Genomic DNA, 14,768 nt, shown 5'->3' with positions numbered 1-14,768 from the left:
TAGCGTTAAAACTTGTGCGAAAAGTCGCGCCTTTTTCGTAGCCATTCCGAAAGTTGCGCAAAATTTTGCGATTTTTTTTCGTAGTGATTCATTCAAGCTTCAGTATGGTGACTTTTCTTGGGCCAGGTTGGAGCTGCAGGGTGCCATTGAGTCCTATGGGAGGCTTCCAAAATCATGCTAAGTCTGAAAGTTTCGCCCGCCGTTTACGAGCGCTCAATACGAAAAAGTCGCGACAAGATACAAGCGAATCGTAATGGCTACGAAAAACTCGCGTTTTTTTTGCGAAAATCGTATTGGTAACAAAAAAGTTGCGACAATTTCCGGAAAGTCGTAAAGGCGCCGAAAAAATCACAAAAAATACGAAAAAGTCGCAAAATGTTCGTTTTCCAATCGGAATTTTTCCAATTCGGATTCGAATTCGTGTCTTAGTAAATCAACCCCCTAGTGTATTTGTGTTATGATCACTGTGTAATTGGAGCTGGTCATTACTTGTTTTGTATATTTACCATTATATATATTTATTATTATATTATTTTTTTTAATCTAGGTTTCAATATGAAAGAAAATGTACAATGCAGAGCAAATATTCATACCTCCCAACTGTCCCGCATGCGGGACAGTCCCGATTTTGCCACCCTGTCCTGCTGTCCCGGATAGCCGCGGATCTGTCCCATTTTCTAAAGTGCTCTGCTCCCGTGACGTCACACGCACGTCTCCCCTTAGCGCCGCAGCTTCTGCGCCGCTCACTTCAGTTTTAACATAAAGGCATTCACAGTGCAGAAGCTGCGGCGCTCAAGAGACATGCGTGTGACATCACGAGAGGAGAAGAAGAGCCCTGGGGCGCAGCCGGAGGAAGCTGGTGGTAGGAGCAGGGGGAGCCACAGAAAGCAGGGGGACGCTAGGGAGGACACTGGAGGAAGGTAAGGGGCAGCAGAAGGATTCTGGGAGGCAGCTGGAGGAAGGTAAGGGGCAGCTGAAGGATGTTGGGGAGGATGTTGGGGGGAGCTGGAGGATGTTGGGGGAGCTGAAGGTTGTTGGGGGAGCTGAAGTATGTTGGGGAGGATGTTGGGGGAGCTGAAGGATGTTGGGGGGAACTGAAGGATGTTGGGGAGGATGTTGGGGGAGCTGAAGGATGTTGGGGGAGCTGAAGGATATTGGGGAGGATGTTGGGGGGAGCTGGAGGATGTTGGGGGAGCTGAAGGATGTTGGGGAGGATGTTGGGGGGGCTGAAGTATGTTGGGGGGAACTGAAGGATGTTGGGGAGGATGTTGGGGGAGCTGAAGGATGTTGGGGGGGCTGAAGGATGTTGGGGGAGCTGAAGGATGTTGGGGAGGATGTTGGGGGGAGCTGAAGGATGTTGGGGAGGATGTTGGGGGGAGCTGAAGGATGTTGGGGAGGATGTTGGGGTGAGCTGAAGAATATTGGGGAGAATGTTGGGGGGAGCTGAAGGATGTTGGGGAGGACGCTGGGAGGAGCTGAAGGAAGGTAAGGGGCAGCTGAAGGATGTTGGGAAGGACGCTGGGGGGAGCTGGAGGATGTTGGGTGGATGCTGGGGGCAGCTGAAGGATGTTGGGGAGGACGCTGGGAGGAGCTGGAGGAAGGTAAGGGGCAGCTGAAGGATGTTGGGGAGGACGCTGTGGGGAGCTGGAGGATGTTGGGTGGATGCTGGGGGCAGCTGAAGGATGTTGGGGAGGATGCTGCAGTGGGGAGCAGCCCATAGTAGGGGGACACTGCGGGAGGACCAGCAATGTTTTAGGGGGTCCCTGCTCTAGCGCCAATGCAAAACATAACACCTGGCTACCAATGTGTGTCATGAGTCTGTCATTAAATACAGGTGCCACAGTGCATAATGAAATCCTTAGGGCCACAATATGTCATAAAATGATTGGGGCCACCGTGTCTGTCTTCTGGTGCACTTGGGGGGGGGGTGGCCATAAAGTGGGCGTGACCTAAAAAAATTTGCCGCGCTACGCACGGCAGACATTTTTGTCCCTCCTTCTGCTTTTCAAATGTTGGGAGGTATGAATATTAGATCCTAGAGTTAGGGTAATTATTCTAGCTAAACTGACAAGTTGTTTTTCTGTGTCTCAACAGTAACCGGCTTCCCATACCCTCCTGCAGGAGCAACAATTGCATACCGAGGGGCACAATTACGGGGAAGGGGACGAGCGGTTTACAACACATTCCGTGCCGCCCCTCCTCCCCCACCTATTCCTACTTATGGGGCGTAAGTATCACCATAGTGCTAGAGGACCTTGTCTATAGGGTTACGAGCACTGTCTGTTCTCTCAATATACATTTTTCCTGTTACACTTTTTTTTAATTTCAACTCTATAACTATAGATTTGTGGTTGTGGATTTGTTATGTTCTAATAAGTCAACATCTCATTAATGGGAGGGTAGCTGTTTTGAGTCATTAAAAATTATTGAAAACAAACTTATTTTTTTTTATAAGCCAATGAATCTTTTATGTGGTCTAGATATTATTGAACCTTTGGAAATAGCTGTACTGCACCGTTAAGCAGACTTTTATCATTACAGTAGGGCACTAATAATTGATTGCTCAGGCGTTGTATCATTCTGGCTTGGCTGATACCCTGGGCTAACAATCAGATTGAATCAAATTTTACAATCAGATTATACATAGGGGCCTAGCTACAGGCCTGTTGGATGTGGACTGCATGAACATGCCAGTGTGGTCCTCATCAGGCAGGGAAATCAAATCTGCCTGATTTTGGCTATATATTGGCTATGCAGGCCTGTAGGTGGGCCCCATATGTTGGCCCATGAGCTGCCAGTGTATGGGGCAGTGTGTTGGACACACTGTGTACTGTGTAGTGTACATTGTAATTCCTCAGTCTCACATCTGCCATATTACAAGTGTCAGCGAAAGCCTAATTGGGATGTTAGGGTAGTCAACAGTACAGCCATGACGAGACATACAGATATGCAGATTTACTATATTTACAAGGAATCCACTGGCAGTATGGCTAGTTACACCAACAAATGAAAATATATCAAAGAAATTAAATTATAATATACTACTGCTCTGCACTTGTAAAAGTTGTGTGTTTGTTTCATAAACACTACTAGAGGTGATATTAATACCCTGCTGTGTAGCCACAGGGTTAGCCATTCATACTGGAAAAAAAGGAGAAAATGCACAGGTTACATAGCAGATAACACACCATTGCATTCTATAATGCATTATCTGTTAGCTGCTATATAACCTGAGCCTTTTTTCCTTTTGAATGTCTGCCCCCATGGTTACACAGCCGGGTATTTATATAAACTCTAGTAGTGTTTCTGAAACAAACACACAACTTTTGCCAGTGGAAAGCAGTAATATATTATAGTTTAATTTCTTTGCTATATTTTAATTTTTTGGTGTTACTGTTCCTTTAAAATGCTGGAACATGGCTTGGAAGTGTGAGTCAGAAGGACTGACTTTGGCAGGAACACAGAAAAGAAAGGGGTTGGAAGCAGAAGATAAATAGAGGAACTTGGCAAGACAAGGTGTCCTTCTAAGGTCACTCAGTGCAGCATGATACAAAACAAATGAACAACAAATAGACAGCATCTCACAGATGCAATGGAAGAAACTGGCATCCAACCATCAATGCTTTATGTAAACTACATTCAAGTGTTCCACATTTCAGTTGTTATTCCTTAATAGTCAGAAACAGGTAGACGATATTCTGGTTAAACCTAAGAGCACTCATTGGCAGAACTGATGCTTAGAATGTGATGTTTCCAGCAGAAGCCAAATTATAGTACAAAAAAATAACTACTGCATCCCCAAAAAGCCTAATGGTACAGATTCATAAAAAACTTAGTTAAAGCAAGGGTTCAACAATAAGCACACATTTTTGCTATATCTATTTTTCTTCCTGATGGCATTCTGCCACCTTTTGGCACATAACATTTGTCACACGTTCATGGTTACTGGAAAAAAAATTGTCCTTAAGTTCCAGCATCATGTGCAGGAACTATGGCTGGATCAGTGTCTTCTAGGTTGTCCATCATTCAGAGGGTAAGAGCAAAGTATTTATACTGACAAGTTTTGCCGCAGTTTCGGGGATGGGTTTTCCTTAAGGGCTCTGGCACACGGGGAGATTAGTCGCCCGCGACAAAACTCCATGTTCGCGGGCGACTAATCTCCCCGAGTTGTCATGACCCGCCATCCCACCGGCGAACATGTAACTCGGCAACTCGGGGAGATTAGTCGCCCGTGACAAGGGAGATTTGTCGCGGGCGACTAATATCCCCATGTGCCAGAGCCTTAAACCTCAGTGCAGCTTATAATCTAGGGCTCCTATCACATGCACACAAAACACACAGGGCAGGGACAGTTTTATCTGGAACTAGTTAAGCTGCCTGTATGGCTTTGGCATGTTGATGAAGTCAGAATGCACCCACACAGATCAAGCTAATTCATACTCCTTGCAGACAGTGCCATGACTGGAATCAAACTCAGGAACCAAGGAAGTACAGTGACCTGTATTTACCAATGTTAATAGTATTAAGTACTAGGCCCCAAGTAAATTAATTAGCATTTGTTTCAGAAAACAGTTATCCATATAGATTGTAAGCTCTACAGGGCAGGGACATCCATCCTCTTGTGTTTTTGACTCTTAACTTATTGCAACTGTATCTTGTATTTATTTGTATTTATTGTTATACTTTGTATTTATCTATTATTATCTTAATAATTGTATTAATGTATTCAACTGTACAGTGCTGCATACATAAGTAGCGCTTTATAAATAAGGATATACATACATACAATTAGTGGACAAGCCTGACAGCTATGAAGGAAGTGCTTTTAGTAACTGACATGCAAAGAATATTTAGTAACACAGTTAGGGGTCCATTTTTCACTGTAATCCCTGTATAAATGATCCCTACAGGTTCTGAAGCAACTAAGAACCAAGTAAATTAAAAGACCTCTAAAAATGTCTGCTTATATCATTAGCATGTAACCATAGCCTTCTAACTTCTATATCTTCTCACAGAGTTGTTTACCAAGACGGCTTCTACGGAGCAGAAATATATGTAAGTCTTAAGTGTCATTTTAAAATGTGTTCTTGTTTTATGTTCTTTGCAAGGTAATATTTTGCTCTGGGCCATCTACAACCACCCATATTCCCTGCAATGCAAATTACATAAGGTCCAGGTTTGACAATACTTCTGCTGTATGAGATAAAGCATTTGCATGTTAATTATACATATCTGGAATGGACACTAACCTTGGAAAAGATGAGGGCTGTCTTATTAATGCTAAAAAGGGTTGGCTAACAAAAGGAGTAGGACTGTAGGACTTTTTAAATGTTTACAGACCCTTCCAAGAATAGGTAGGATAGAGAAAATATAGAAAAAGCCAAGCACACATGACTTTTTGTCACAAGTATTGAATTTTGCAAAGGATCAAAGGTCTATTTTTAATAGAAGACTTAGCCTTAATATTGTCCCACTGAAAAAATGGGGTTTGTATTCTAAATATAATAACTGTTTTGCATCAAAAAGAACTTAACACTTTAAAGCGGACCTGTCACCCAGACATAAAAAACTGTATAATAAAAGTCCTGTTCAAATTAAACATGAAATCCAAATTCCTTTTTTTATTAACGCATCCATAGCCATTATAAAGGCATTCAAAAATCCCGTCTGTCAATCATATATTACTTGCCACGCCTCTATGCCTTAGGCATAGAGGCGGGGCAGACAATAGCTTTAAAATTCCATTGAGCACTTCCTAGATGTCACTGCACTCCTCACTCTCCCCCTCCCTCCTTACCATCTAATTGTGTAACCACTGCATGGGTTTGAGCATCTGGCCCTCAATTCAGTCACATAAACAAGATTTTGGCATGATGCAAAGCTTCTCTAAATAACAGTGTCCACAAAATGGTGGCTGCTTGCTGGAATTGTGTAATTCCAAGACTGAAGGAAACAAGATTTAGATTATTTATATAGTGTAAGTGAAGTTTATTTTTCTCAACTAACATGGTAGAACTAAATTTGGAATTATTTCTTAAGGTGACAGGTCCCCTTTAAAACTATTTACTTACTTGTTATTTAGTTACTATTAACTTTTGTAATAGGGCACCCCACTAAATACACACGTTAACTGGTTTTCTTTTTATTCTTTTCACAGGGAGGATATGCAGCCTACAGATATGCCCAACCAGCAGCAGCTGCGGCCTATAGTGACAGGTGAGACAGAGAGACTCATGAGTCATGGTTGAACAATAAGGGGGAAACATAAAAAAAAGTTGCAACGGTTCCACATAGCCTTGTAACCCATAGCAACCAGTCAGTACGGTTTATTGTATCCGGGGGCACTAAATCAGGAAATCATGTGCTGTAATGAATGGTAATAAAGTGCTCTTCTTATAAATATCCCAGACCTCTTTATGTCACTGGTTTATATAAAACCCTTGTGGCTTCAATGTGATTGTGATATTTCCTATTGTAATAGCTGCACATCAAATGTGAATCTACTTCTGTACAATAATACTGTATTCAATGTCTGCTATAGCAAGTGCCACACTAATAGAACTGGTGTCAGCTAACAAGAACCACTAGGTGGTTCACTTTAGCATTTAAAAAAAAAAGAAAAACAATGGGGGGCACTCCCTTTATGCAAATTTAGTAAAGGCTCCTATTCAAATAGAGTCAGAAAATAATGAAAACTAGAAAAGTTCACTCTGCACACCACATCATTAATACAGATACTTAAGGTATGCAAAAATGTGATTTAATAAGGCATATAATTTCAATAATGTATAATTACAAAATCATTAAAACCTCTTGACAAAGGGGACTTGTGTCCGAAACATTGGGGTATTCTCCCACACACCTTGTAAGCCTTGTATCAGCACTTTACCCATAAGCCCATTTTACTTGTTCACAAGAAACGGATCTCAGATTTTGCGGGTTGGGTTTTGGAGGGGGAGACTGAATGTGTTGGTTATTTGCAAATTATATTAGTATGTTTATAGTTACTTTGCTGTCTCCAGTAATTAATGCGTCCCTAAAATTGTTCTTTAATCCTCAATTTAGCAAAACTGTTATTAAAAAACCAACAGCATTATGATTAAAAGTCATAGGTAATATTTTTTGGGGATCTCTTGGCAGTTATGGCAGAGTGTATGCAGCAGCAGATCCTTATCACCACACCATTGGCCCTGCAGCTACATACAGCATTGGAACGATGGTAAGTACGTTTTGAAAGAACACTTGCACTGTTTTTGTACTTTGGTCATTGGATAACCTTATCATATAGGAGTCAGTAAATATACATATCTACAGGGCTTCATGAAATCTACACTATGTGGCCAGAAATTTGTGGACACCCCTTGTAATTATTGGAATTGGATATTTAAGCCACAGCCAAAAAAGGGAAAGTTGTCCTCAATACTAAATTTTTGACCATTAGGTGGGAGTGCAATGTGACCACAAAATTTATACAGATGGCAAAAAAATGTCCTCTGCACTCACCCATTATCAATATAGGACATTAAGCTACCAAGAAATACCCTTCCCTATAAGCAAAACAGATTGTTTGTCGCTATATTGCAATATACTTTAAGCTGGCCAACTATGTCAAAGTCATCCCCTTTGGCGCAGTTGGCCATCTTGAGATATATTTCAATATATGGACAAACAATCATTGTTTTGCTTAAAGGTTTTTCTTGGTAGCTTATTGCACAGAACGTATTAGTATTATATATATTGATGGGTGAATGGGACCTATTGTTGCTGTCTGTATATATTTGAGCCACAGCCATCATTGTTGGCACTGCATCATACAATGACATTTGTAACAATTTAGTGCTTTGAACTTTGAGGCAATAGTTTAGGAAAGGCATTTTCTCATTTCAGCAGGATAATAACCCTTGCACAAATTAAGGTACATACAGAATGGGTTTGCAGAGATGGAACTGAAAGACCTTGTCTGCCCTGCACAGAGGCCTGACCTTAACCCAATTGAACCCCTGTGGGATGAACTGGAATGCCAATTGGAATCAGGCCTGATCCCCAAAATCAATGTCCAACACCTTATACATGGAAGCAAATCCCACCATCAATGTTCTAACATCTAGTGGAAAGCCTTCACAGAAGAGAAGAGGGTAGACACTGTTTTAGCAATAAAGAGAGGACCATCTTCATATTAATTCCCTTGGTTTTGGAATGAGACTTTAGATGTGCAGGTGTCCACATATGTTTTGCCATGTAGTGAAGATATTACATTGAATTTGTTTCTTTCCAGCACCTTCCAGTACCTTATAATTTAGAAATTTAAAACTAACCATCTTGAATTCTCCATTTATTTATTTATAGAAAATGTTCATCTTGTAATTTCCCTTTTTATACTTGCTACTTTAACTTATAACATGCTTTCCAAAGTGTAAATCAGTCTTTCAAGAAGGCTGGTCGCCCACTGAATTCATTGCAATCTGAAATGTAGACAGTTCAATATCAGCCTATGATATCTGCCAATATAGTTTCAATTAACCACATCAAGTAGTAATTATTACTCCCTGGTAATGTTAGCTTAGTATGTTTTCTTTATCAATAGTGTTCACTTATCCTACTGTTTCCTTCCATTGGATGTACATTAGTAGCCAGTTGACTGACAGTCTTTCCCTTGGACCTACATTAGAAGTCAACTGACTGTCAGTGTTTTTCTAAGTTCGAAGTGGAAGTTCTAGAACTAAGCCTTTTTAATATCCATGTGTCTTGTGTTCTGCAACTCCTATTGTTACACATTGTTATTGGAACTCAGAAAATTTTGCCATAGAACACCTAACAATTTTTAGGAATCTTTGTGCCATCTTGGGAATTTCAGCTGGGTGCAGCCAAAGAGCCAGTTGCCTTAATGCTTGTTTTTAGCTAGCCTGGTAACAGCATCAAAGATGAAAACACACATTGTTTCCTTTCTCACTGTTGTGAGAAGTTTTGTCAAAGTAAAACATATTTTTTTCACTTGCCAATTCATCTCTTAATTCATGCACAAAACAAACACAAACAACCAGAAGGAAAATGCAACTGCAAGAGGGAGATTCCCCAGTTACCCCAATGACTAAATCCTCATTTTGCTCTCCAGTGCAGCTGCTAGCTAAAAGCCATCATTAACCGTACATTCCCTCTTTCTATAGTGTAACGCTCTGCTCCTTCCTACCATCCTTCTTTCTTATGTTCCTGCCCCAATTCATGCTCACAGTTTTGCTCTTATTTTTTATTTATAGATATAAATATATATTTCAGAGTGCTTTTTTTTGGTTCTTTTTCTTCTATTTTGCTTCTCCACCATTCTCTTCTCTTGCAAAACATACAAGTGTTTAACTGGCTAGAGTGTAATTATCATAATTTTGGCCAATCAGAAATATTAAGGTTAATGCGGGAGTAAAACAGGAGAGGACAAGACAAAAGCCCTTCTAATAAGAGGGTGATTTTTCAAACAAAGCGAGCAAAGCACAACTGGAAACAGCTCAAATTTATCATACTCTGGTCAATACATATTCTGAGGCCCCAAGAGCCAATTAAACCTATTATCTCCAAGCAAGAGAAGAGCAGAGAGTGAAATGTCTTTTTTTTCCACTACTGATTGGCTGTTTTTCATCTTTGATGTTGCAGGCTAGCCTGTACAGAGGGACTTACAGTCGATTCACCCCCTACTAGCAAGTGATCAGTCACCCTTAAAATGAGATCTAAACAAAAAAAAAACAATAAATCAAATACAAAAACATCTGGGGCGATGGGTCCACAGAACATGAAAGGAACAGCCAGTGCTGCCCCCTCTGGCCTAATCCATGGAAGGACAAACCTTTACCTCAACCCTGCTGACCCCCCTGTGTGTGTGTATATCTGTGCAGGATGCACCTGTGATCATTTTGTAACTTTACCTTCTGTAATGACTTTTTGTAACTGTTTGAACTATGCCTAATTCTGCTCTCACCATAAATCCATGGACGCAGGTTGTATTTAATTTTTGGCCATTTGTATTAGCCCATAATTTTATGGACAAGTGATTTTTTTACTGCTGTCAGGTACATCTAATGTATATTTACATTTAAAATATATATATATATGAGTTATGAATCCAACTAATATTACTCTACTTAATTATTTGGATTGTATTATTTGGCAGTTACCTGCTGTATAATGAAAGGGCACATCAAGCACACTAAATAGAAAGGAGGCAAGCAAGCGGAAAGGTTTTATTCAAGCTCTTGTATAACTAGTACTCTCGGAAGTTCCGGCTGAATAGCAGAGCACTCGCACATTTCCTATTGGCCACAGTGTTCCCTTTCTAGCTGAATTACATTTATTATAATTAGAAACCAGTGAGGGCTTGTTGACATAAACAGGTATTGGTGTTAAATGAAGAACTCATATAAGGCAAAAATTTACATTTTTTCTAATGTATATTTTACAATAAAGGTTTAAAGGTTTATTATAAAAATGCTGGAAAGTGAGACAAAAGCTTTAATTCAAAATTTAGCAAACCTGCCTCTAAACTTGGCCATACACATATAAATAATAATCTATAAAACAGCAGGCCCATACACCTGAAGATCTTTTCCCAATGCTGGCCCATACTGAACTGATCCAGTATCAGACTGGGATGCCATGGGCCCACCAGAAATCCTTATACCATAGGCCCACCGTCCACAATATTTTTCTCCTCTCCTCACTTAACGACTTTACCACTTTATTCTCCTAGTGTCTTTTCTTTAATTACTATAATTGATCCTTTCATCTATTTAGCCACTTTGTTCCCATGCAGAAATAGGGACTGACATGAAATGGGCAGCACTCTGAAACTTGGGCCAATTGGGAGTTTTCCCTGGTATCCCAGTAGACCACTCCGACACTGGACTGATCCAATAATTGAGGCCTTGTGCCGATAATTGGATCAAAATGGGCATCAATGCAGGCCATTGGTAGAGAACCACATCAGCAGATAAGCTGATTCGGTCTGAAGGGGCTAATTTAATATCTTAAATCTGCCTCTGTATGGGTAGCACAAGCTTCATACAATTAATGGTACTTGTATGGCGGTCCAATCCAGACCAATATTGCATTATGAGAGCAAACATAGTCAGCCACTGTAACACTTGCATTGGTTTAAAAGCTCATATAAAAGAGATAGAGAAAAGGGCAGGAGCGAAAAGCTGCAGAAGAAAATACTTTAACTATTAGAATTCTAGTCTTACAAGAGCGATTCAGCATTCTCTGTAAAGTGCTGCATAATATGTTGGTATAAATAATAATCCAATATACATCCAGGTTTCTAGAGCCACTGATTCCAGCAAGCACAATTCAATAGAGTGGAGACCGGCAGCATAGAAAAGATTAAGGACAAAAATAATATTCTATAATAGGGGTTCTCATAATTTTTTCACCAATGCCTCAAATGCTTGAAATCAATTCTTAGATTAAATTAGCAGTGCAGACATTACCAACCAATTGGAATGCATAGCCCTTTAGGCTCCATGTAAAACAAATCAGCAGCAAAATTGGAAGGCACGTTGGCCTCACAGCTTGGGAAACCCCCCATTGTGTGCAATATTATAGTTCATAGTATGGAAGATCTATTGTATATAAATGCTGTAAATGCAGTTTAGGCAGTGACAAGCTATTGGCATTTAGAATATAAGAAAGATATCTGTAGCTAATACTGTGCCATTAAGTCCTCTTTTTGCAGTATTGACTCATACTATTTGCCACTGCCTGCGTCTGCAACATTTATCAGTTCATATTTTGCCAAAATACCATGAATTTAGTTGATTTTTTTTTTCTTGTTTCATGTTTTTTGAGGGTTATTATGAAAAATTTTATTTGGAAGGTTGCCTTTTTACCTTTGTAAAACCAGTATTTGCTTCATGAGTATAGCACAATGTCAGTGCTCTTGAGTAATGGCACTGCCATGTCAACCCACTACCAGCTTCCATTCAACTTTGGGGCATTTCTGGGATATTGTGTTTTTAGTGAAGGGAATTCTGCCATTGTGTTTTGTTAATTCATATCCCTTACTACAATCCCTTTGGGTTCAGCTGAGCTTTTTTGGATAACCAACAGATTTTGAAGCCTGGCTTTATGAATGGAAGTTTATGGGACTAATAGCATTTAAACCTCATTATATTGTATTTGCAATTCCTTATCCTACACAAAGGATGAAAGATACAAAGTCCTGTAAACTTGAATAAAGCATTGCTTCTGTTAATTACACTGACTTTAAGTCTCTTTTAATGTATCATTATGCCATTCCACCATCCAGGTAGACATAGAAGAGAGATTGGGTTAAATAGGATATTTTTTAAAGTTGTGGTTTGCTCATCTGTATCTTCCAACAGTACCAGTAACACATCACGAACATTTAACAGAAACGTGAGCAAGTAAAGGTATTCATGTCTTCCCATGTCTCTTATGGAATCCATAATTATACAAGAGTAATGGCAGAATAAGCGTCACACAGTCACACAGCTCAGTCTTCAACTTTAGGGAAAGGTTTAGAAATCCTGCCACGTATAGTTCTATATTTATAGACTTAGCAGTTTCCTTTGCTTAAATTTAGAGTTATCTAAATTTGTACTTTGTATTTTTGAATTTGGCCCAGTCCCAGCTGGGATGGCAATTGGTTGAGTAAATCATATCTAACTTCTTTCATTAGCACAGTTAGAACATGCAGAATTTACTTCTGTCTGCTAGCAGTGTGGTCCTAATATTTAATCCAGCTGTCTGGCCATGAGAGATGCAATGTTGGACCTTGTATAAAATTTTGGATAGTAATGAACATAAACAACCCCATATTGGCCAGCCTTTTCTCTTAACTGAGATCTTCCATACCCTTTATCAAATCCGGTTGCTCTCCTCTAGACTTTATATCTTTATAATGGCCCATATAAGAACTGGAGACCACCACCAAGACCACTAGACCTTAGTTTAGAAAGTGGCATTTAAATAGTACTGGATCAGAAGCCTTGGCATAATCTAAGTAGACCACATTTATTGAAACCCTGTTGACTAACTTTGTTGTTGCTACAAGTAGGCCGAACCAAATAATATATTTAACACATAAAAGCAACTTAGGCAGATATTAATCAACATGATCTCACAATACTGATACAAGCTTTTGGATTCAATTTTCACATGTAAAGGTTCAGAAGGTTTGAAAATAGAATAAACATTGTATATTATGCCAGATAAGGATTAACCACATGACAACTGCACCTAGGGGGGAACGTAATAAAAGGCACTAAGTTTGCTCAGGTGCAGTAACCCATGTCAACCAATATGATGTTTGCTTTTAAAATTGTGATCAGTAAATACTACCTGCTGATTGGTTGCTATGGGTTACAGCTCCTGGGCAAACTTAGTGCCTTTTATTACATAAACCCATTAGACTGCTAAATTGAAACTTAAGCTTACAGTTAGGGCACATATTCATCAAGTTTTAAAGAGGCAGTTCTCTATAAAGCTTTCCAGGAAGCACGCCATGCACCTGGAGAAGCAAAGAGGGCTGTAGAGTAGTCCTCTTCATTCTTTTGATATATGTGTCTCCTGGCCTTAGACATCAGGATTTAGTATTTAATGTTAATTTTTTGGCACTAGTATCTGGCAGACCAGTAGAAGCATAATGTGTCTTAATGAGTAAATTGAGCTATTTGCTATAGATAAAATGACTTTAATGCAAATATATCACTGTTTGTCTGTTGGACGGAATGCAGATACAACATATGCCTGTACAGGTTTCTGTTCTTTGCATTTATCAACCTGTATTCATAACATAAATATAAGGGGTCAATTACTTACCCAGACATGCAAGTGTAGAGCGCTAAGAGGCACAAGAGAATGCCCCCTAGTGCTCACTTACATACCACTTGCGCCTCACAGTGCAGAGATCAGATTTCACTTCTGGCCATCCAGGGGCCGGCATCCTCCACCACTCACCCGTCCCCCTAGGATTGTGGATTGTGTGCAAGCGAGACGTGCCTAGACCACAGTGCTCTGGTGTGAGCAAATTTCTAGAGCAGCTAGGGACATACCGCCCCTTAATTTGTGCCACCCTGGGCCCGGGCTTTTGTGGCATTATGGAAAGGGAACAAAACCATTGCATTTTCACCCCTAACTTTGGATATATATATATGTATATATGTCTAATTAGCTTGTTGCCATGAAGGTAATGACATTTTTTAAGCTTTTAGCTGCCTACTCAATGATATGCTAATTATAAAAACAATTGAATCAGCATTTATATCCAGAGAAAAAGGTAGATCATTGGACACCTACATGCAGTAGTAGTTTAGTATTTAACTATAATAGTAAATATCAGATCTATGCCTTTCTCTGTGTTTTTTTTTATTTCCTACTATATAATAACTTACATTCCCTTATATATTTTAACCCAGTCCATGACTGCAAATGTTAATAACAGATCATGGATTCCACGGAGAAGAATCTCTGTTAAAATCATTGGCAAATGACATTGCCGCAAAGGTTCCAGCTAATGAAACAGCCGGCTCAGCATTCTTATCATTCCCCTCTTGATAAACTAGATGACCTATGAGCAGATTGCCTCTATAGACTTCTTAAAAGACCAGAAATGTCAAAAAAGGGAATTATTAATGTGACAGAACATTTTATTTAATTCTATTCTGTACAGTAATCATTTTTATAAAAAAAAAAAAATTGAAGTCCCGACTGTTATTGCTATGCATGGGCTATTGACTTTGGGTTCAGCCTGCTTTTATCTGTCA

General features: G+C 39.7%; 1 protein-coding gene across 9 annotated transcripts in view; it reads left to right on the top strand.

Annotated features, from left to right (window-relative positions):
- The window catches only part of rbfox3 (RNA binding fox-1 homolog 3), a 564,559-nt gene that overhangs the window by 541,107 nt on the left and 8,684 nt on the right, over positions 1-14,768 (top strand). For 7 of the 9 annotated variants that reach the window (XM_031894300.1, XM_031894299.1, XM_031894298.1 and 4 more), the window contains 5 exons: positions 2,095-2,227; positions 5,016-5,055; positions 6,158-6,216; positions 7,141-7,219; positions 9,643-12,240. In XM_031894300.1, the coding sequence (XP_031750160.1) occupies positions 2,095-2,227; positions 5,016-5,055; positions 6,158-6,216; positions 7,141-7,219; positions 9,643-9,687 (356 nt within the window). In that variant the 3' untranslated portion in view covers positions 9,688-12,240. The other 2 variants (XM_012952838.3, XM_012952840.3) reach the window with 2 other exon arrangements.

This window comes from Xenopus tropicalis, chromosome 10 (genome assembly GCF_000004195.4).
Source record: "Xenopus tropicalis strain Nigerian chromosome 10, UCB_Xtro_10.0, whole genome shotgun sequence".
In the NCBI taxonomy this organism is placed as follows: domain Eukaryota; kingdom Metazoa; phylum Chordata; class Amphibia; order Anura; family Pipidae; genus Xenopus; species Xenopus tropicalis.
This window is presented reverse-complemented; position numbering and strand designations above follow the sequence as displayed.